The 21,495-nt window shown below is 41.2% G+C and overlaps 2 protein-coding genes across 2 annotated transcripts; both read right to left on the minus strand.

Moving 5' to 3' along the window:
• Nucleotides 1–15,514: 15,514 nt before the first annotated feature.
• On the minus strand, nt 15,515–15,865 carry LOC112590644 (uncharacterized). Its single transcript, XM_025307820.1, has one exon. It carries the CDS (start codon nt 15,863–15,865, stop codon nt 15,518–15,520), a length of 348 nt encoding a protein of 115 aa, XP_025163605.1. The 3' UTR covers nt 15,515–15,517.
• A 107-nt stretch (nt 15,866–15,972) lies between these two features.
• LOC112590643 (uncharacterized) lies at nt 15,973–17,503 on the minus strand. The gene has a single exon (XM_025307819.1). It carries the CDS (start codon nt 17,123–17,125, stop codon nt 15,989–15,991), a length of 1,137 nt encoding a protein of 378 aa, XP_025163604.1. The 5' UTR covers nt 17,126–17,503; the 3' UTR covers nt 15,973–15,988.
• Nucleotides 17,504–21,495: the final 3,992 nt, after the last annotated feature.

A 21,495-nucleotide genomic window follows, 5' to 3' on the forward strand; every position in this document is an offset into this window, starting at 1 on the left:
TCAATTTGCAATCATCGAAACGAGCTATATTTTCCACATTACATTCTTCCGACCAGTCTGCAGCGCAAAGATAACGTATCGAGGCTTCTCCAGATTAGTAGCAGTTTTGATGGTCCACAGATGTTTGGTCGTGCTTTGCAGTAGAGGAAATTCATACAGATCTCACGAGCGGAAACTCATTACTCAGGTATCGTCCGTTCTCCAAAGTTTTCAGCATGGAAAGTTTATTGATATCGTTCATTACGTGAGGCATTCGCCATTGTATCTTGAATAGCTCAATCTTAGGATCCAGCGCTGAAGATCCTAGTAGACTGTTGTTGTCGCTGCGTGATCGTAATAGAATCAATTCGTGACGCGCGTTAATCACTATACGCTTGTAGTCTTCACAGAATCCTAGCAACACGCTGAGTGGTACGCAAAAGTTGAAGTATCCATCCGGCGAAATAGTGTCAGTCGCATCCCACGCAGCATTTTTCATGACAGCATTTTCGTCCGAAGACATCGATACATAGTTTTTGAACGTTGAAGTTATTCCCACGTTTCTGTTACGATCAATCTCCACACCATCCAGTTCATAACGAATCTCATCAAACATGAATGCAACGCAATTATATCCCAACGTTACAGTTGCACCATCGACTGCAACTTGTTTCGTCACCTCCCCCTCGACATAGAGATAACTCTCGCATGGCAATATGTATAAATCCTGCTGCTGTATGGGTATTCGTATCTCGTCGCTATATCCAAACGTTGTATTAGCGTATGGTTGTACGTATGTGTCTCAATCTTGACGATGCGCTCGTCAAAGACCGGTTCACTTTCAATTTTCAAAATGTCAATCATCTTTCTCAATCGTTTCGTACGATGAATCCCAGAGATTTCAAAAATTCAACGTTCAACGCGCTGAGTTTCTTTCGAACGAGGGATTTTGTACCGTTAATCGCGTGTCTCGTAAAAGGTATATTTCCAGCTTGTTTCTCCTGTTCTACTTGATTCACCACAAGCATTTCATAGATTGTGTTTATGATCGTCGCCGTCGTACATGCAATCTAATGGTAATCTCTTCTCCTCGAAAATCGAGCGATTGTCCTTCTTGATCAACGACACGCACCGTTAAATCTATAATACTCCGTGCGATGATTGGAAGGTAAATGACATGTTGCTGGCGTTTCCGATATCTTATATCCTGGTGGCACCTTAGGCTAGAATTCATGTATCGTATGTACATGCATACTTTACTGTACGCACCACTGACAACGCTGCATTCTATACGAATGATATTAACATTGACAATCTTAATCGATGCATCCGATTCGTACCATCGATGCGGTTCTAATACACGACTCGATGAGAATCCTAAAAGCGAGCCAATGTTGTTTGGCTTGCTAAAATTTATTCTATAAGCACATTTTATTTCACTCTTCATCGTATTATTATTGACATGAATTATTATAGGTTATTCATTCGCGTCATCTTTATATGGATTATTTTTGGAACGTACTGTGTTTTGAGCATGTGAAATTGCATTTTTAAATATTCGTATATAGCGCGCAATTCGTACGATCCTTCAGGAATCGTAATTTTTTCATCGTTAGCACCATAGTAAAATTTATTATTCGACGAATTTACATTTGGTATCGTATTGTATGTTTCGAAATCCGTTAAACCAAGCTCGTAATCACCGTCGCTCAAATCTATAGCGGGAAAGTAGCTCACCTAAGGGTGCTGCTGTTGCCAGTCAACGTAAGCGTTAGCGACATGTTCGCAAACTGCCAAGCGAATACTGACTGCTGCGAGCGGAATGTTGTCATTTAAATCCACATCGATCCTCTACCGTTTGGAGAAACTGTAAACACAATTGTCCGCATATGCTCTGACTGTAATGTTGATAAGACGTGCGATTGTATACAATTTTCACTACATCTCTCTCAAGGTATCGAATCAATTCCTTGGCGGTCGAAGATTACCAAAACTATCAAAATATACTGCATAACTTCCTCTTTTAGCATATGCCACCCAGTGTGTATCCGGTCCCTCTGTGTTGTCTACATTTACAATACCACTCTCGTTTTGACGTACTCCATCTATCGGTAAGGCGTCACGCATGAAAACACCTCGAAAGAAAGATATACGCATACGCCTCGCTAGTCTTTCCAACTGTACGTTAGTCATTGCACCCATGGGTAATTTTAGTGTCTCTTTGACGTTTTTTTTTTTCCTTTTTCTGTAGCGCCTTTCCTGCGCTTGTACGGAGCAAGATAGATTCCGCGACCTTTCATAGCGCGACCTTCCATAGCGCAATGATGACGTTTTAATTCTTCCAGTTGACGTTGCGCGACTTTGCCATCATTCACCGCTTTTGCGATACCCGCCGCTCCACCGACTAGTGAACTGAGAACTCCCAGTAATGGCAGAACTGGTAAAATACCACCCCGTTTTGCTATCGGAAGTGTTCGTTTTCGGATTGCTTTCTTGGACGACTTCTTTTTCTTCATGCCCATACCGATTTTCGTTTTAACTTTCATGGTAGCCCAAACGATGACAGCAGCCGCTCTCTCGCCTAGAGTTGAATCTTTCGAAGTTATGCGTTTCCACGCTTTTACAGCGAGAATCTTATCCGCCGCGTGTCGATCAGAGAGACTGTTACTACGTGAATAGGCTATATCGTGCTCACGACACGCCGCGTCCAATGAATTAATGCCTCGATCGCCTCTGGCCAATCGTTTTGCCAAGCGAGTTCCAGGACCGCAAAATTGATATCCGGGAATGTGTAGTTCGATAGGAAGCGCATTTATCGCGCGATTCAACAGACCGCTGCTGACTTTGACTTTGACCTTGACTTTGTCGAAGGCATTCACTACAGTCCCGGATCAGCGGTGCCGGACCATCGATATGCGTTCGCTGCCACGGACGATTGTAATGTTCCAAATATCGATGATACTGCTGAACCTCTGGATCGACTCTTATATGTTCAGGGAGTCTGTCCCACAAATCGCCAATATACTTTGCAAAATCGCGTAACAAAACAATCTTCGGTATGTATTTCAACTGTTCGGAGGTTAGCTCTCGAATATCATGAGTATCTGTCAAAAGGAGCAACATTTTCTAAACTGAGCGTTTCCAAGATCGGCGCGTCTATATATATAGTTCAATCGCAACGATCCGTTAACATAATCAATTTTGTGACTCGTGGGGGAAACATGCGATTCGTGAAGCAACCGACATCGATACGTGTGACAAATTTCGACAATCGAACGCAATCAATGATTGGACAAGAGGCGCGCAGGCATGGAAACATGCTTCCGAACACCATACGCGGCATCATATGCGGTCCCTCGAATTGCGGCAAGACGAATGTTCTCATCAGCTTGCTGGAAAGTCTGCACGGTCTGCGTTTCGAGAACTTGTACGTGTACTCAAAATCGTTGCAACAACCTAAATATCGCTACTTGGAAAATTTGTTGAAACCGATAGATGAAATTGGATACTTTACATTCTCCGATAACAGCGACGTGATTCCAACGACCGAAGCGTCCAAAAATTCTATTTTTATCTTTGACGATGTGGCATGTGACAAGCAAGATACGATAAGAGAATACTTTGCCATGGGTCGTCATTCGAACGTTGACTGTTTCTATCTCTGTTAAACATACGCAAAAATACCTAAGAATCTTATACGAGACAATGCAAATTTTCTGATTCTCTTTAAACAGGATGGTACCAATTTGAAACATGTGTACAACGATCATGTGAATACCGACATGTCATATGAAGATTTCAGTGCATAGTGTCGCAAATGTTGGGAGGATAAATATGGTTTCACAGTGATTGATAAGGACAGCTCAATGACCAACGGACGATACAGGAAAGGATTTAAAGACTTTGCTGTGAGATGCTCAATCGTCGTTGCAACCTCAACTTGGTAACATCTTCAACGTCCACGAAACAAATATATCAATGATGAATAGTAGCATGAATATTGAGAATCGTGGAAAGGTAGCGAAAGAGATTGCGAAAACGAGCGAATCGATCCGCAAGAAGTATCGCGCTTTGAAAACCGGTAGAATTATTGAGAATGCTGCATTGGAGAGACACTTTAAACCTATTATTGAACCTCTCAAGCAAATCGCGGGAAGCAGCGCTAATGTGAAAAGTAACGTTGATGTTAAAACTGCGCCTCTATCAATAAGTACAAGCGAAGAAACAAAGAGTGTAATATTAAAACCCGAAAAAAAGATAAAGCGTAAGGCGAAACTTTCACCAGCCGCATTGATTCCGCTGAAACGGAAACTATTCAAAGATCCTTCGATAGTTTCTACATCGACGGGAGCTCTACAATATGAGGAACCACATGAACCTTCACCGATCAACAATCTACTCACTGATGATGATGATGATGATGAGAATGTTTTCGAAACCCCCGATAAACCGGTAATGACATCCGTTATACGTCAGTTGCGAACGTACAAAGGACAACAAATTTTACATGATTATTTTGGTCCGTTGGGTCAAAAATATATGGGGGCTGTGCTAAGTAGTGGAAAAGATAACATTGTAGATTATGTTTACGGTGTACGTCTTAGTAACAATGGAGCACGGTGATAAACGTGTCGATGTGGACAGAGACGATAATATAATCATAGGCGAAACAGGATACATTGGAACACCCGGTCTTTACGAGCTAATATTCAAAAGAATCCCGACGATTCTGTGTACACCGAGGCTGATATGCAAAAATACAAAAGTATACTATTGGCGACGAAGGACTTCCGTTTCCGGCGGCGTAAAGTATAGGAGAGGGTTTCTAGTAGAGTGAAAGGAGGAGAGAAAAGGAGAGTGTAGGGGACAGAATTGGAGGAGCGGGGAAGAGAGAGTGTGAAGAGAGTGAGCGGGAGTGGAGGTGAGTGGAGGCGAGAAGAGAGAGAGAGAGAGAGAGAGAGAGTGGAAAGGGGGTGAAAGATACGGGTGAGAGAGTGAGGTTAGGGACGGCTAGAGAAGAGCAGGGAAAGAGAGTTTATAGAGGGGAGAAAATAAGAGAAAGGATACGGGCAAGGAGTATAGGAGCAGATAGAAGAGAGGCAAGAAGGAGAAGGAACGACATCTGTAGGAGAAAGGAGGAAGGAGGAAGAGAAAGGAGCGAAGTTTAAAGGAGAGAAAGGGGAAGATAAGAATGGAGGAAATAGGGAAGGAAGAGAGGAGTAAGGGGGAGGGAAGAAAAGGGAATGGAGGGGAAAAAGGGGGAGGAGGGAGGGAGAAGAGGGAGTACGGGAATGATAGGTTAGATGTGGAAAAGGAAAAGAGAGAAGGAGGAGGAGATGAGATTTATGAAAAGTAAGAAGACAGTGTGGTCACCAGTAAAAGGGGAAGAGGAGGGGAGGGAAGGGGAGAATTTATTAGAGGAAATGAGGAAGGAAATAAGAGGAGGGTTTAAAGAGGTAAAAGAGGAAATAGAAGGGTTAAGGAAGGAAATGAGGAGGAGAGAGGAAACATGGGAGAAAGAGAAGCAGGAGATGAGGGATAGGATAGAGAGTTTAGAGAGGAAATGGGAAGAGATAGAAGGGAAGGGAGGGGAAGGGGAGATGATAAAAAAGATAGAAGAAAGAGTAAAGAAGGTGGAGGAAGAGAGGGAAAGGGAGAGTAGAAGAGAAGCAGAAGAGAGGAAGGGAGAAATGGAGGAGAGAGTGAAAGTATTGGAAAAAAGGGAGGAGGAAAGAGAGAGGAAGAAAAGAAGAAGGAATATAGTGATGAGGGGGGTAGAAATAGGAAAAGGGGAGGTAAGAGAGGAGGTGGAAAAGATACTGAAAGAAATAGGAATGAAAGAGGGGATTTGAAAAAGAATAAGGAGAATAAAAACGAGAAAGGGGGATGAGAGAGAAATAGTAGTGGTGGAATTAAATAGTGAGGAGGAAAAAAGCAGGATAATGGAAAGGAAAAAGAAACTGAAAGGAAGCAAGGTATGGATAGAAGACGATTTGACATATGAGGAAAGGAGAGCAAGGTGGATAATGAGAAGAATAGCGGATGAAGAAGAAGGAAAAGGAAGTAGGGTCTGGAGAGGGTATGGAAAAATAAGAATAAATGAGGAATGGTGGAAGTGGGACGAAGAAGTGAGGGGGGTGGTTAATAGAAAAGGGGAAAAGAAAGTATTGACAGTAGAGGGAGAGGAGAGGAGAGGGAGGGGGAAGGGGAGGGAAAATGGGAAGGAGGGAAATTAGGCGGAGATAGAAGAGGAGAGGGGAGAGGAGGAAATAGGAAGGAAAGAGGGGAAGAAGGAAAGAGGGATTTAAAGGTGACATTCTGGAATGTAGCAGGATTGAAAAAGGAAGATAGGGAGTTTTGGAGGGAGATAGAAAAATGGGATGTAATAACGTTAATGGAAACATGGATAGAGAAAAAAGAACAAGCGTGGTTAAGGGGGAAGCTACCGAAAGGATATACATGGAAAATACAAACGGCAAAGAGAGTTTATAGAAAAGGAAGAGCAAAAGGGGGGATGGTAATGGGAATAAGGAAGGAATTAGAAGCGAGAGGGGGGAAGAGGAGGAGAGGGAGGAGATGGAGGGAGTGATGGTGGGGAATGTAATAATAGAAGGAAGAAGATGGAGGATAATAGGAGTATATATGAGGGGGGATTTAGGGAAAAGGTTGGAAAGATTAAAGGAATGGATGGAAGAGGAAGGGGGAGGAGGAAGAACGATAATTGGAGGAGATTTTAACGCAAGGACAGGAAGGAAAGGGGGGAGAATATGGGAGGATGAAGAGGGGGTGGAGGAGAATAGGAAATCGAAAGACGAGCAGGAAAATAAGGAGGGAAAGGAATTGATAGAGTGTATAAATGAAAGAGGATGGATGATAGTGAACGGAGGGAAGGAAGGAGATGAGAAAGGGGAATGGACGTACACAGGGGGAAGAGGAGAATCGGTAATAGATTATGTTATAGTAAATGAGGAAGGATGGAGCAAGATAAAAAGTTTTGAGGTGGGGGATAATATAGAGTCGGATCATCACCCAATAACGGTAAGGATGGAGGGAGGAAGAGAGAGGAGAAAGAGAGGGGGAGGGAAGAAAAGGAAAGAAAAAGGGGTATGGACTGAAAGGGCTAGAGAAAGATTTAGGGAAGAGTTGGGGGAAGTGAGAATAGAGGAAGGAAAGGTAGAAGAGGAGATCAAGGAAATGAATAAAAGGATAAAGGGAGCAATAGTAAGGGAAGAAGAAGAGGGCGAGAAGGAGAGGAGGAAAGGTTGGTGGGATGAGGAATGTAGAGAAGAGAAGAGGAAGGTAAGGAGGGAATTGAGGAGATGGAGAAGAGGGGAGGTGGATAGAGAGAGATATAGAGAAGAAAAATCAAAATATAAAAGGTTATGCGAGGGAAAGAGGAAAGAAGAAAATGAGAGGTGGGAGAGATGGGTGAATAAAAAAGTAAAAGAGGGGAAGATATGGGAAGTAATGAGGAGGGAGAGGAAAAGAAGAAAGGGAAGAAACGAAGAGATTGAAATGGAAGAATGGGAGGAATATTTTAGAGGGTTACTAGGAGGAGTGGGGAGAAGAGTGATAGGAGGAAGGAAGAGAAAAGAGGAAAGAGAGAAGGAACAGGAAATAAGCAAGGAAGAAATTAAGGAGGTAATGAAGAAATTAAAGGACAACAAGGCGGTAGGAGGGGATGAGATACCAAATGAAGCGTGGAAATATGGAGGAGAGAGGATGGAGGAATGGATAAGGGAAATGTGTAATAGAGTATGGAGAGGGGAGGGGTGGCCAAAGGAATGGAAGGAAGGAATAGTAGTACCGATAGTGAAGAAGGGGGAGGGAAGAGTAGTGGGAGAGTACAGAGGAGTAACGTTAATGAATACATTGTACAAGATTTATGCATCGGTATTAGCGGGAAGATTAAGGAAAGAGGTGGAGGAGAAAGGGTTGATACCGCAAAATCAGACGGGGTTCAGGAAAGGGTTGGGAGTTATAGACAACATATATGTGATGAATTATGTGATAAATAGACAATTAGGAAGGAAGGGGGTAAGCTGGTGGCGTTAATTGTGGATCTGAAAGCAGCATTCGATACGGTGGACAGAAGAAAGTTGATAAGGGCGATGAGGGAAAGAGGGGTGAGGAAAGGATTGGTGGAGAGATGTGAGGAGGTGATGGAAGAGACGATAAGCAGGGTAAGGGTGGGAGAGGAGCTAGGGGAGGGGTTCTGGACGGGAAGGGGAGTGAGGCAGGGGTGCCCACTAAGTCCAGGGATGTTTAATTTGTTAATGGCGGATATGGAAGAGGAATTAAAAAAGGGAGGAGGGGAGGAGTAAAGATAGGAGAAGAGAAAATATATTCATTGGCATATGCAGATGACGTGGTGATAATGGCGGAGGAGGAGGAGGGGATGAAGGCAATGATAGCGAGATTGGAAAGATATATGGAAAGGAAAGGGATGGAGGTGAATATAGGGAAAAAGAAAGTGATGAGATTTAGGAAGGGAGGGGGTGGAGAGAGAAAGATGAAATGGAGATGGAAAGGAAAGGAATTGGAAGAAGTGAAGGAATATAAATATTTAGGATACGTGATGCAGAAAGATGGGGGACAGGAGAAGCATATAAAGGAAAGAATAAAGATAGGAATGACGGTGATGGGACAGGTATGGGGAATAGGGAAAAGAAGGTTTGAGAGAGAATGGGGGAAAAGAATATGGTTATATGATAGTTTAGTATGGACGGTGATAGGGTATGGGGTGGAAATATAGGGGTGGGAGGAGAGGGAAGAGATAGAGAGAAGCCAGGAAAGATACATGAGATGGATACTAGGAGTAAAGAGAGAAACGCCAGGATACATGGTAAGGGAGGAATTGAAGAGAGAGAAGTTAAGAGAGAGAGCGGGGTTAAGGGCATGGAAATGGGAGAGAAGGCTGGAGGAGGGAAGGGGGAGCGAAATTGCGAGGAAATGTCTAGAGGAGATAAAGAGGAGAGAGGAGAAGGGGGAGAGATTGACGAGTTGGGAGGTGGGGAGGATAAAATTCTTCAAGGAAAGGGGAGGGGACATGAGGGAGGTAAGAAAAAGGAGAGAAGAGGGAGAGACATTGGTGACAGAAATAAGAGAAAAGGGAGAGGAGCTAGGAAGAAGAGAGAGGGGGGAGAAGATAAGAGAGTCAAGGTACAATAGGTGGTATGAATATGTGAAAGGAGAAGGGATACCGCAGTACTTGAAGAAGGGGTGGGGAGAAAGTAGGTGGAAAAGGATGGCGAGGTTCGGATTGGGAAATGAGATGAGAGGAGGGCAGTATTGGAGGAAGGAGGAGGAAAGGAGGTGTAGGTTGTGTGAGAGGGAAGAGGAAACATGGGAGCATGTATGGGAGGAATGTAGGAGATGGGAAAATGGAAGTGAAAAGAGTTGGAAAGAGGAAGTAAGGAGGATATTGGGAGAGGAGGGAGAGGGAGAGAGGTGGATGAGAGAATTGGAGAGGGAGAGGGGTGGGGATGAGGAGGGTAAGGGCGGAGAGGAGGTAGACGAAGAATTGGAAAAGAATGTTAATTGAAAGGCCAAGGAAACGGAAGTCCAGGAGAGGGGAGAGGTGTGTGTGTGTGTCAAGGGGAGGGGGACGAGCGGCAAGCGAGACGCGAGTTCTCCCCCAGGACCAGAAAAATAAAGAGTAAGGGAAGCGAATAATTGTAAGGAGGAGTTGTAAAGGGTTGGGGAACGCTCCCTGCAAAAGCGCCTTCGAACCCTTAGGGGAGAATAAATACATACATACATACTATTGGCGACGAATGCTCACAGACGCGGGTACCTCCCGCAAAATCCTATACTAGGTAACAAGGAACACAAATATAGACATATAATCGCGCCCCTAGTATCACATGCGTCGAGCGATAAAGTGGCCGGAAAAGGTTTATATGCATCTCAAGCTATGATGACAACAATATCGATTACGTGCATTGGGATGATCCCAACGAGCTGGTGGATCGTCTGCGATTGTTTGACGCTTCGCGCCAAGCCGGCAACAACGCTCATGACAACGAAATTTTATCAATTATCGAAGAACTCCGCGAAGCTGGTCTTTTTATAAATTAAACAGCGCTGCACTGACACGAGTCAGTCAGTCAGTCAATCGTCAGCCAGTCGAGAGCATCGACACAGCTTGCTCCGAAATGTCGACGCATAAGTTTGGAGTATTGCCAGACAGCAATAGTTCTCCGATCGAAGCGCATCAATGGAATGAACATGTTGAAGATTATATACATGAAAATGCTCTTTGTTTAAACGCTGCCAAAGTTTTCGACGCAAAGTCGCGCAAGATACAACATGTAGTGCAACCTGAAGCCGACAGTGACGTTGCAACCAAACAATACGTGGAAGAATGTGTTGCAGATGTCAGATATCATTTAAACAACGTTGCAACCAAACGATATGTACATGAAAATGCCCTTTGTCTAACCGCCAATAGTAAAGGTCGTGATGGCAAATGTTTCGATGCAAAAATGCATGCGATACATAATGTACCGCAGCCGGAAGCCTTCAATGACGCTGCGCACAAATATTATGTGGATGAGAGTATAAAGTCTGTAAAACTTATGTTGCATGAAAGTAACGTTGAGAAGAAACAGTATATCGATGAGAATATAAATGCTGTAAAGCTTCTACTGCATGAGAGTAACGTTGAGATGAAGCAGTATGTAGATGAGAATGTTAAAAAATTGAAGGATTGGCTGGAAGACTCCCGGAAAAAAAATATATAGAGCATAAATAGCATTCATGAGAACATAGACCAAATTTTAGACTGGACACGCTCAGAGATAAAGAAATCAGCGGAAATATAAAAGTAGAATATATTTTTACCTGTGTGTCCCCTTCGCTTTCGAACTCGGAAAGTTAAGTTAAGTTGGGTTTTGTTACAACGAATTGGAGATCGCAGGGAAGAGAAAAGAGGTGGGGAGAAAGGAATATACAACATTTTTATAAAATAAATTCACATTTTATTTTTTAAGTTACATTCGTAGTTTTGCAAACACTCGTAGCATTCTGCGTTTGTTATAATCTCGTGTATAATTTCATTTAAATGAATCGTAATCAATTCACGGAATACAATATTAAAATATGTGTCTAAAAATTGTAAATTTTTCATTTGCCGTCGTACATTTTCCTCGATTTCGCGATATTTATCAACGAGCGTCCGTTTTACGAAATCTTCGTTTACACCTTCCTTCGTGAGATTAAGTTCTATTTCGCCTACTAAAATATATTTGCAATTACTCACAAGAACGGCAACCGCTTGTAAATGTTCGTATCTAGCATCGATACATTTTGTGACAGTTTGCAGACCATCGAAAGATGTCTTCTGCATTATAATATTCTCCGTATACAGCTTATGCTTCTTCAGCGGCGGTTGCTTCAGATGCATAGACTCCTCCGATGTCTTCTTCGCAGGTCCGCTCTCGTCCAGCATTTTCCCTGACTCACCATTACAGCTCGTGCATCGTACGCTGAGGTAAAGTTGATGCTGATATTGTTGATGATGATAGGGGTTGGTGTATTCTTATTTTCCCCACACAAATAAGAATTTGCAGAGGGTATAATATCTTTAAACTTCTCCCACGTATTCAAATCAAGGAGAATTCCTGAAGACGTGTTCCTCATGATCCTGATCGTTGGCTCAAATGGACCCATGTCGTACGTGGTGCGCAATCCAACCTGCATCCTCTTAGTGTCCGAATTGTTGAGCGCGTACGTCGTACATAGAAGCATGTTACGGTCGTTTCCCACTTCTGTAGAGAGACTGCTCGTCTTTTTCGACGTCTTCTTGAGAGCGGTGTCCACGTTAGCGCCGAACATTTTTCTTCCAAGGACTTGTTAATAACTTGTAAAGAACTTGTAATAACGAGAACTAGCTATGCTGCAAGTAGGAGCAACGAAGCTTGAATGCTTCGCCAGTCTCAACACCGTATGTCTTTCCCCGTAGAGAATAGAGAAAGTAGTGGGGATGGTGATGCGCAGACGTAAAAGGTCTACAATTACTTATCTTTTTCAAAATGATAAGATATAGTTTTTATATTTACTTAGAATGGAGAGATAGACTACTGTATCAATACCATAATTTTAGACTGGACACGCTCAGAGATAAAGAAATCAGGGGAAATTTAAAAGTAGAATATTACAGTTAAATTGACATATAGTATCAACATAGCGAGAGACGGATCATCACAAGCTGCAATGGCGAAGCAATCATCAAAATTTAACAAAAAGAAGAAAAGTTCAGAGAAGCAGCTCATCGGTAACGAAAAGCATCGGTTGGTGGAGGAGTTGCACGCTCCAGTGAGAAGATATTTTCTCCGTAGACACGTCATAGTGCGCGGATACGATGATCTTTGGCAAGCTGACTTGGTAGAGATGCGTCCTTACTCGCGATTCAATAGAGGCTACCACTATATACTCACTATTATCGATGTGTTGAGCAAATATGCGTGGGCTGTACCGATGAAGAGCAAGAGCGGTAAAGAAGCAGTGGCAGTGTTCGCCAGGATATTTCAAGAATCTGGAAGATGTCCGAAAAATTTGCAAACGGACCAGGGAAAAGAATTTTATAATGCGGATCTGCAGAAATTCCTTAAAAAACACGGTATCAATCATTATTCTACGTACTCGGTAATGAAGGCATCTGTTGTGGAACGATTCAACCGCACGTTAAAGAACGACATGTGGAAAATGTTTACGTTGAATGGAACATACAAATGGATCGACTCGTTACCACACCTTATCATGGAGTACAACACACGGAAACATCGAACTATCGGCATGCGTCCTATCGATGTGACACCCGAAATCGCTGATAAGCTCCTACACACAGTCTACAACAACGTAAAGATCGCTGCGCCTGCGAGATTCAAAGTGGGTGATCTGGTACGCGTGAGCAAATTCAAAACCATCTTTGAAAAAGGCTATACACCGAATTGGACAACCGAAGTGTTTAAAATCGTCAAAGTGCAGATAACTAATCCAGCGACCTATCTGCTCGAGGATTCTCGCGGAAAGTCTATTGCCGGAGGATTTTACGAATACGAACTGCATCGCGCTGCTAATCCTGACGTTTATCTCGTGGAAAAGGTGTTGCAAAAAAGCGGCGACAAGGTTTTAGTGAAATGGTTGGGGTTTGATAATTCGCACAACTCTTGGATACACAAAGAAAATGTATTGTAACCAATTCTTTGTTATAAACACTTTTATATTACAATATCCTATTATAAACAGCTTGTAATAAACCATCTTTTATTATAGTTAACAATATTTCTTACAAACAAATATATGTACAATGATCGCTTTTCATTTTACAATATACATATATGCACAATGATCGCTTTTTAGTTTACAATTGTATCCTGTAATGTCCCCATGGTAAAGTGTCTGTTGAATTCGGTACGATATACCGTTTGTCATCATACGGACTCAGAGCAGTTTTCAGTTCGGAGACGGTGTAGACTTTGTGCATTTTGGATCGTATGCATGACTGACGACGTTACTTTTTGACCTCATCTCTCAGACACTGCATATAATCATCAAACGTTATAGTTCGCGCTACGACATTGGTCTTCACACCTTTCGCCTTCTTCGTGTCATTTTTGCTGTCTACCTTTAGCGCGTACATCTTTGCTCTGAGCCCGACGAATTCCGTCATAATCGCTCCGTTATTTTCATCTTTCATCAGACCTGGTACCTTTTTGTTGACAAGTGGTATACCGTACGCATTATCAGCGGGATAATCACTCGTATCAAACTTAGAAATATCACGTTTCATGTGCTCGAAAATATCATCGCATTGGATATGGTAGATTAAACTATCAGTATCGGTGTACATTACTTTACATCTGTTCTGATACAGAGGAGACATGTACTCGTGATGAAATTCGTACAAGCAGATCTTGGATATGTCAAGGATACACATACCCACATAGATCGGCTTGTTGAATTTCACCTCAAGTTTACGTAGCTCAACGGCGATTAAATTTTCCGAAAAGACACTTCTGCTATGAAAATTTGGTCTCGCAATCTTTGCTTCAGCACCGTATCGTCCATCCCATTTTGTCAATAGTTTTACGTCTACGTGATTGCGAACGTTTTCCATAGTTTTACCGAACACCGTGTTGTTCATCAATTTGTACAAATTTTTCTCGAAATCGTTTGTCGCGCGTGTTCTAAACTGCGTATTAAGTTCGATATAATCGCGGAGCCATGAAGATTGAGCAAATTTGAGTATATTTGAGTGTATCTTTCCAATACGAAGACCGTGACGCGTGCACTGCTGCAGGTTGCGATAATGAATCACATAACGCTGCTTATCGCATAAGGTTACGAGAAGCTTGTCCTGCTTTTTGTTTGGCGGTTTGCCCCGCGTCGGACAGAACGGTAGGTTAGTGTGTGCGTCGTGCAGATGTTGCGGATACTCTAAGTCAACCTCCAGAATGTAACCTATAGGTGAATCTAGTGCGATTGATGATACGTCGAAATTCGATACATCATCGACCCATCGAAATTCGGCGTATGGCAACTGTTGACACATTGCCCAACCATACAAATTATTTACATCGAAGTACATCGAGTATGATGATGGTTGCAATGGATCGTAAGACTGCATGTACTTGTTATTGGCTTTTGCATATCTACCGGAACATTAACTGAGGCCACCGCGAATATCGCGCTCGATGAACATGACCATATCGATATCAGTGAGCAGTTCGAAATTAACGCCCGTATGCTTCAACATAGCATCCCACGTAAAATCAGGCAAAGTGTAATAATACGCGGGATCTAACTCATAACTTTTGATACAACTATTGCGGAAATTTTCAAAAATATCGGCCAGCAACAAGACATCAATCTTCAGATACAAGTCGCTATATTCACCTAAAGTTTGAATGGCGAACCGTTGCCAGATGTTCGTGGCGTGCGCGTAATCGCTCTCAGATACCGTGTCACCCGTCAACGAATTGTAAAATGACTCGTGCGGCGGTAAACACCGATCCTGCAGCTTGTCCGCGCAATCAAGGTATTCGTACGGAAAGACCCCCTTTCGCGTCAATAAATTAAAATCCTTGTCGGACAAATTTGAAAATTCGGACCGAACAATTTTTAATTTGTCGTTGTCGAGAAAAGACGCCAATTTACCGAGACTACTACTGAGAAATTTGTACGAATCGATGAACCGCAATTGTATACAATTTTTCCATTTATTCTTACTATCCATCATGTTTCCTACAGTCTTTGTAAATGAAATATATTTCTCTTTGGTTATCGGTAGTACAGTGATTGAACCTTCGAACGCGGTTGCTATATCTTTGATGATAAAGTGTGAATCATAACCGGATAAGTTGTGAAAGACCACGGGAATGCAATAACTGTCTTGATAATTTAGATTGCAATTGGAATGCGCGGGACCTCTGTACCGTCCAGTCAGGTGGCAATGATCGGGCACGCGTGTATCATCCTTTGCGAATGATTTCTCGCACACATGGCACAGCATAGCGTTTTGAAATGTCTCCCACTATTCTTTCGACAAAGTTTCCATGAGGACATTTGCGGACAAAATATCCTTTACACGATGTGCCAGTTCTTCAAGTTCTTTGACAAACCATGAGATGCAATCCCGATCGCGACGACATCGATACGCGGATAATGACTCGTCGTAGGAACATCGAACGTAATATGCTATACTAAATACGCTATGATGTTGATACGCATACGAACTCGTTTGTTCTTCCCTCGGTGTCTTCTCCAGGATGCATTCCAAGTCGGCGTAAATTATAAACGGGATCCGCTCCTTCCTGCAGTAGTTGGTGAAGCTGAGCCATTTGTTGTCATCGTTTGGCAAGATGATGGCACAGTTATTCATTTTTTGACAGTCGACGGTATGGTTCTCCAGCTTCTCGCTCGAGCTGAAGTAATGTAGACATCTGGAAAAACATTATTTGTTATTAGTATATGTCACATTATACATTGCGTTCTTTGTGTATACTTACCGGTCGCAAATATGTTTTTTGTGTTCCTTTTTGCTCAGTTGTGAGCTGACGAGTCGGGACAAATTCTTGATCCACGCGAAGTGCCCAGTGTTATCATCATCTCGCGGATCTGGGATATGCAGCAGGTTGACATGCTTCTCCATTTTCTGTTCCGTAAGACGTATAGGTGCGACCACGTTTCCTTCTTTCTTTGTCGCGTTGTCATATCTCTTCTCCACACTATAAATGTTGACCGAGATATCGTTCAACCGTTCAAACTTTTTAATTTGATTTATGCGCATTGGAAATTCAATGTCCTGCATATTCAAAACCGATGTATAGTGTGGGTACGAAGATTGACGATCTGCGTGTTTGTCGGCTGGACATAACGCTGCAACCACTGCCCATGCGAAACATGCATTGTCCATAGATTGCACGTTGATTATAGCCCGCTTCATTTTTATTTCGCGCGGTAACTCGATATGACATCTCGAATGTAATGGATTGTACTTGTTAACATTAACGGTCAGATTGAGTATGCGCGAGAGTGTCCACCCGCTATCTCGTTCCTGAAATTCTTCCATGGACGCTAAGGTGGGTTCGATAACACGCATCGCGAACCAATTGTCTAGATCGGATGTGAAAAAAAGTTCAACGTTCCTCGTATTAATGCTCTTGTTCGCGCGTTTATTACCTGCCACAAATTCACCGTTGAACACAGTATTCACTTTTATGCTACCATGTCTCTTCATAACGCTTCGCACATGCTCGAGCACGATATTCTTCACATCTTGGAGGAATCGAAGAGGGTCGATATAGTCTGTATTTACAATCGCCCCGGTTGATATGCGACTATTGAACGCTGTATCGATTTCTCGCCAAACAAGTGTCGAATGTCCGGCACCTGCGTATACAAAACGTCTGCGCAAAGTATTTTTTAAACCCTCGAGTTGCGCTATACGAGCAACCATCGAGTGCGCTGAACCAACCGATAGTCGTGGTTGTTTGGCTCGGCTATGCTGTTCCAACGACTCGAGACACTCGTCGCACTTTTGTTCCCATGCGAGGTATTCGTCTAGCGAGCCTAATTGAGCGGCCTGGTTCTGCAGTTCACGTTCTACGGTTGATAATGATGATAATGATGATTCTGCCATTTTTCTAGCAAAACGTTGTAAACACACTGTAACTGCGCGCTTTGCTCGTCTTCGACTAAATTATAGAATATTCTGCTTTGAACATTTTATAGCCCTTAACTCTTTCATAAATACATGCCATTATCAAAATTCGGGAAACTTCCTCGACGAACTATTAAACACATTCCTGAGTCTTAAACTCATATCAACTCGTTGTGGACTTTGCCTAAGTGTATGCCTTTCTTTATCTGATACAATAATAGACTTATAGACCTATGATTGGTATCAGCAGTCTGGCGTCCACTCTGTTTGTCTTCGACTAAATTATAGAATGTTCTGATTTGAACTTTTTTATAGCTCTTCTGTCTTCCACATGCGCACACACACGCACACACACATATCGTTATTACATTCTTCCTGCTTCTTTTTATCTTGTATAGTGTATTGGATGAAGTTTTTGTACCGTATATAAGAATTCTGTTTTAAATATGTCATATTAGTGCATACATATTGGACACAGATTACATGGTGTTATTTGGTAGACGGGGTTTCTACAGTTTGAACAAAATACACCATCAATCACATCGTGTCTTTCGGTGATGTGTTTGCGCACTGCAAATATTTCTGTAACTGTATCGCGAACGCCATCAACAAAACATGATGTGCAGAACCGTAAATTGTCTCCAGAATTATATGAAAAATAAATGCAACACACTTTTGTTTGGCCACTCAAAGTATTAATTTCTGAAACTTCCAATTTCTTCACTTTTTCATTCACTAATTGATTACTATTGTCACTATCATAATTACTATCATCCGTGAGTATATGATTTATATCTTCTTCGTCTTCTATTTCTTCGTTTTCTATTTCTTCGTCTTCTACTTTTTTGTCTTCCATTTCTTCGTTTTCTATTTCTTCGTCTTCTACTTCTTCATGCTCTATGTTTTCACGATCCATACTGAAAGAGCTCTGACTGGTAAATACACACAAAATTAAATCTATATGCTTCACTTTTGCCACTCTTCTCGTTATTATAACTCCCGGAAAAACCTAGCCAAAATAGTCATATCTTTACATGATGCAGCACTAAATGCTTCACAGGCATCCTATGATAAGATATGCATACCTTTCTTTATCTGATACCACAATAGTACTTGTAGACCTACGATTTGGTATCAGCAGTCTGGGAGGTCGACGGCTGACAAAAATATTTTGGTCAAAATGTGATATTGTAATACACAGCACCATTATATTGCAGCGTTTACAAATTGTAATAAAAGTATAAATAAATTACTTTGTTATATATTATGATACATCTTTTTTACTTTAGACCAGATCTTTCTTCCAACTTCCCCTTATCCCTTTCTTAGGATTTTTTATGTTAATTATGTTAATTATATTGATAAAAATACCTATAGATGTTTGATAGACGTTCGATAGACGTTCGTGAGACGTTCGTGAGACGTTCAATAGACATTCGAGAGACGTTGGAGAGATGTTCGATATGTAACTATTTCGGTCAAAACATACTAGTTATTTTATATAAACACTGTATATAATTTCAGTTCGCTGTATATTATTTCAGTTTGATAATTACGAGGGGACATTTAAAACACATTATATGACATTTTTTCTCGTGACGTATGCATGACATCACGGTCACCATCTTGCGTGACGTCCCACCACATTTTTTTTCTCGTGACGTATGCGTGACGTCCCACCATGAGTTTCCCTTCCCCGCGCGACGTCATACCCGCGCCCTGAGTTCCCCGCTTCCCCCGCCCCCCCTCAGCACTCCTGGGTTAGAACCGGCCTAGCTATTCTACTTTGGATATTATACGCGTCGCGTGTTGCATCGCACATCGCGCTGACTACGAGAGCCATTGGTTGCGTTCCGATCATATTCACTACGCAATGAATATCGGAACTCAGGCTACTATAGCGTAGCTGCGTGCGTTATTGCACCTGCGCTCTTTAATCTGACGTGGGCGTGGACAACCAGGATTCAGGATTGGCCGCTTGACAGCTAAGCGCGTGCAAGAGCGGAGAGATTTGTTCATTTACAACCGTCGCAAAAGATAGACGTCTTGCAAGTTTCCTTCGCGTTAACTGTGATTTGCCTAGTCAGCCTACTATACATATAGTTAAATAAGTATTTATCTAATAATAGGAGTTTACTGTGTGATCTCCGGACATGAAGATTATCCCGACAACCAAACTGTTTCCAATAATTAATCTCCTCCCTTATGAAAAAAAATCCTCAATTTTGGGTATTAACACTCAAAAAACGCTTTGGGTATTAAATACCGATAAAAAAAGCTCAACTTTGAGTGTTATATACCGAATAAACGCTCAATTTGTGTTATTCCGGGTGTTTCAAATAACTGGAGTCACCCGATTTTTTCGTAAACACGACATTTTAAAGGAAAATGTTTCAAACAAAGTTGTAGGCTTCAAAATGTCTATTTATTGATGCTATAAATTTAACTTTGGGATGATGATCTTGAAAACCCTAGTCAAGATCAACATAAAAATCGTAAACGGAAACTCCAATTTTTTATTACACCCGTCTTTTTCTACCAATTAATTTGAACAACTTTTGTCTGAAACATTTTCTTATTTGCCTAATATTTTTGACATATTTAAGGATAACTAGGTAACTTTTTCAACATTTAACTTACGATATCTCGTTAACTATTCGTCGAAAGAAAAAATAGTATTAGACTTTCTTACTTTATTTACTATCAGGAATATATTACTATAATAGTGCCCTAACTTTTGTTAACTTATCGACCATTGGAAATTTCAAAATTAATAAAAATTATAATAAATAAAAGTATAAGTTAAAAAAAGGGTACTATTATAGTAATATATTCTCGATAGTAAATAAAGTAAAAAGTCTAATACTATTTTTTCTTTCGACGAATAGTTAGCAAGATATCGTAAGTAAAATGTTGAAAAAGTTACCTAGTTATCCTTAAATATGTCAAAAATATTAGGCAAATAAGAAAATATTTCAGACAAAAGTTGTTCACAACTTATTGGTGAAAAAGAAGGTGTAATAAAAAAATTGGAGTCTTCCGTCTTACGTTTTTATGTCTGAAAACCTACTTGAATGGGATTATATCAGATCACTAACAACGTTAAATTTAATAAGCAACAACTCCAAAATCAAGAACTATATCTCGAAGCCTACAAAAAAAAATATATTCTAGTTTAGAAACAAATCATTATACATAACATTTAAACAATGCCTAAGATAGTTTACGAAAAAATCGGGTGACCTCAAACAGACTACATATATAATAGAAAAACACAAGGAATCACCACACAAATCATCGACGAGAAAGAATATAATATATAAAAAGAGAATAATATATACCCAAGTTGAGCCTTTTTTTATCGGTATTATAACCCACAAAGCCGTTTTTTGAGTGTTAATACCAAATTGAGAGATAAATATATTTTCATAAGGGAGGAGTTAATTTATTGAAAAGTTTGGTTGTCGGGATAATTTCATGTCCGGAGATCACACAGTAACTCTATTATTAGATAAGTATTTATTTAAACTATATGTATAGTAGGCTGAGTCAGGCAAATACAGTTAAGCGAAGGAACTTGCAAGAACGTCTATCTTTTGCGACGGTTGTAAATGCAACTAAATTCACACTAAAGCATAAATAGCAGCGCTTAGCTGTCAAGCGGCATCCTGAATCCTTGGATATATAAGAAAGTAAGATATAAAGAAGAGACAGAAGAATAGCACAATAAACGCACCAGCAGAATACGCTAATAAGTAAAGAAAATGAAAAGAATAATAACGATATTCATTGCGTAGTGAATTGACGGACGTACGCAACAATGGTCTTCTAGTAGCCGCGAGGTGCGATGCAACACGCCGACGCGTTATAATATCCAAGTAGAATAGTAGGCGCGGTTCTAACAGGAGTGCTGAGGGGGGTGGGGGGAAGCGGGGAATCAGGGCGGGGTGGTATGAGTCGCGCGGGAAGGACACCATAATCGTGCGAGACGAATAAAGCATAAAACGATCAAAGAAAGAAACATGTGGTGGGAGTACGCAGATGGTGAGTGATGTCATGCATAGTAACGAAAAAATGTCATATATGTGTTTTAAATGTCCAAATAGATAGATCATACACTGAATAATTAACAGAACTGAAATTAATATAACAGTGGTTTTATATAAAATAACTAGTATGTTTTGACCGAAATAGTTTTACATTGAACATTCTTTCCAAGTTCTCGAATGTTATTGAACGTTCACGACGTCTCAGAAGTCCTATGAACGTTATCAAACCAATTATAGGTAATTTTTATCAATATATTAATAATTAACATAAAACATCCTAAGAAGGGGATAACGGGGAAG

This window comes from Harpegnathos saltator, unplaced genomic scaffold, assembly GCF_003227715.2.
Source record: "Harpegnathos saltator strain DR-91 unplaced genomic scaffold, Hsal_v8.6 scaffold98, whole genome shotgun sequence".
Lineage (NCBI taxonomy): Eukaryota > Metazoa > Arthropoda > Insecta > Hymenoptera > Formicidae > Harpegnathos > Harpegnathos saltator.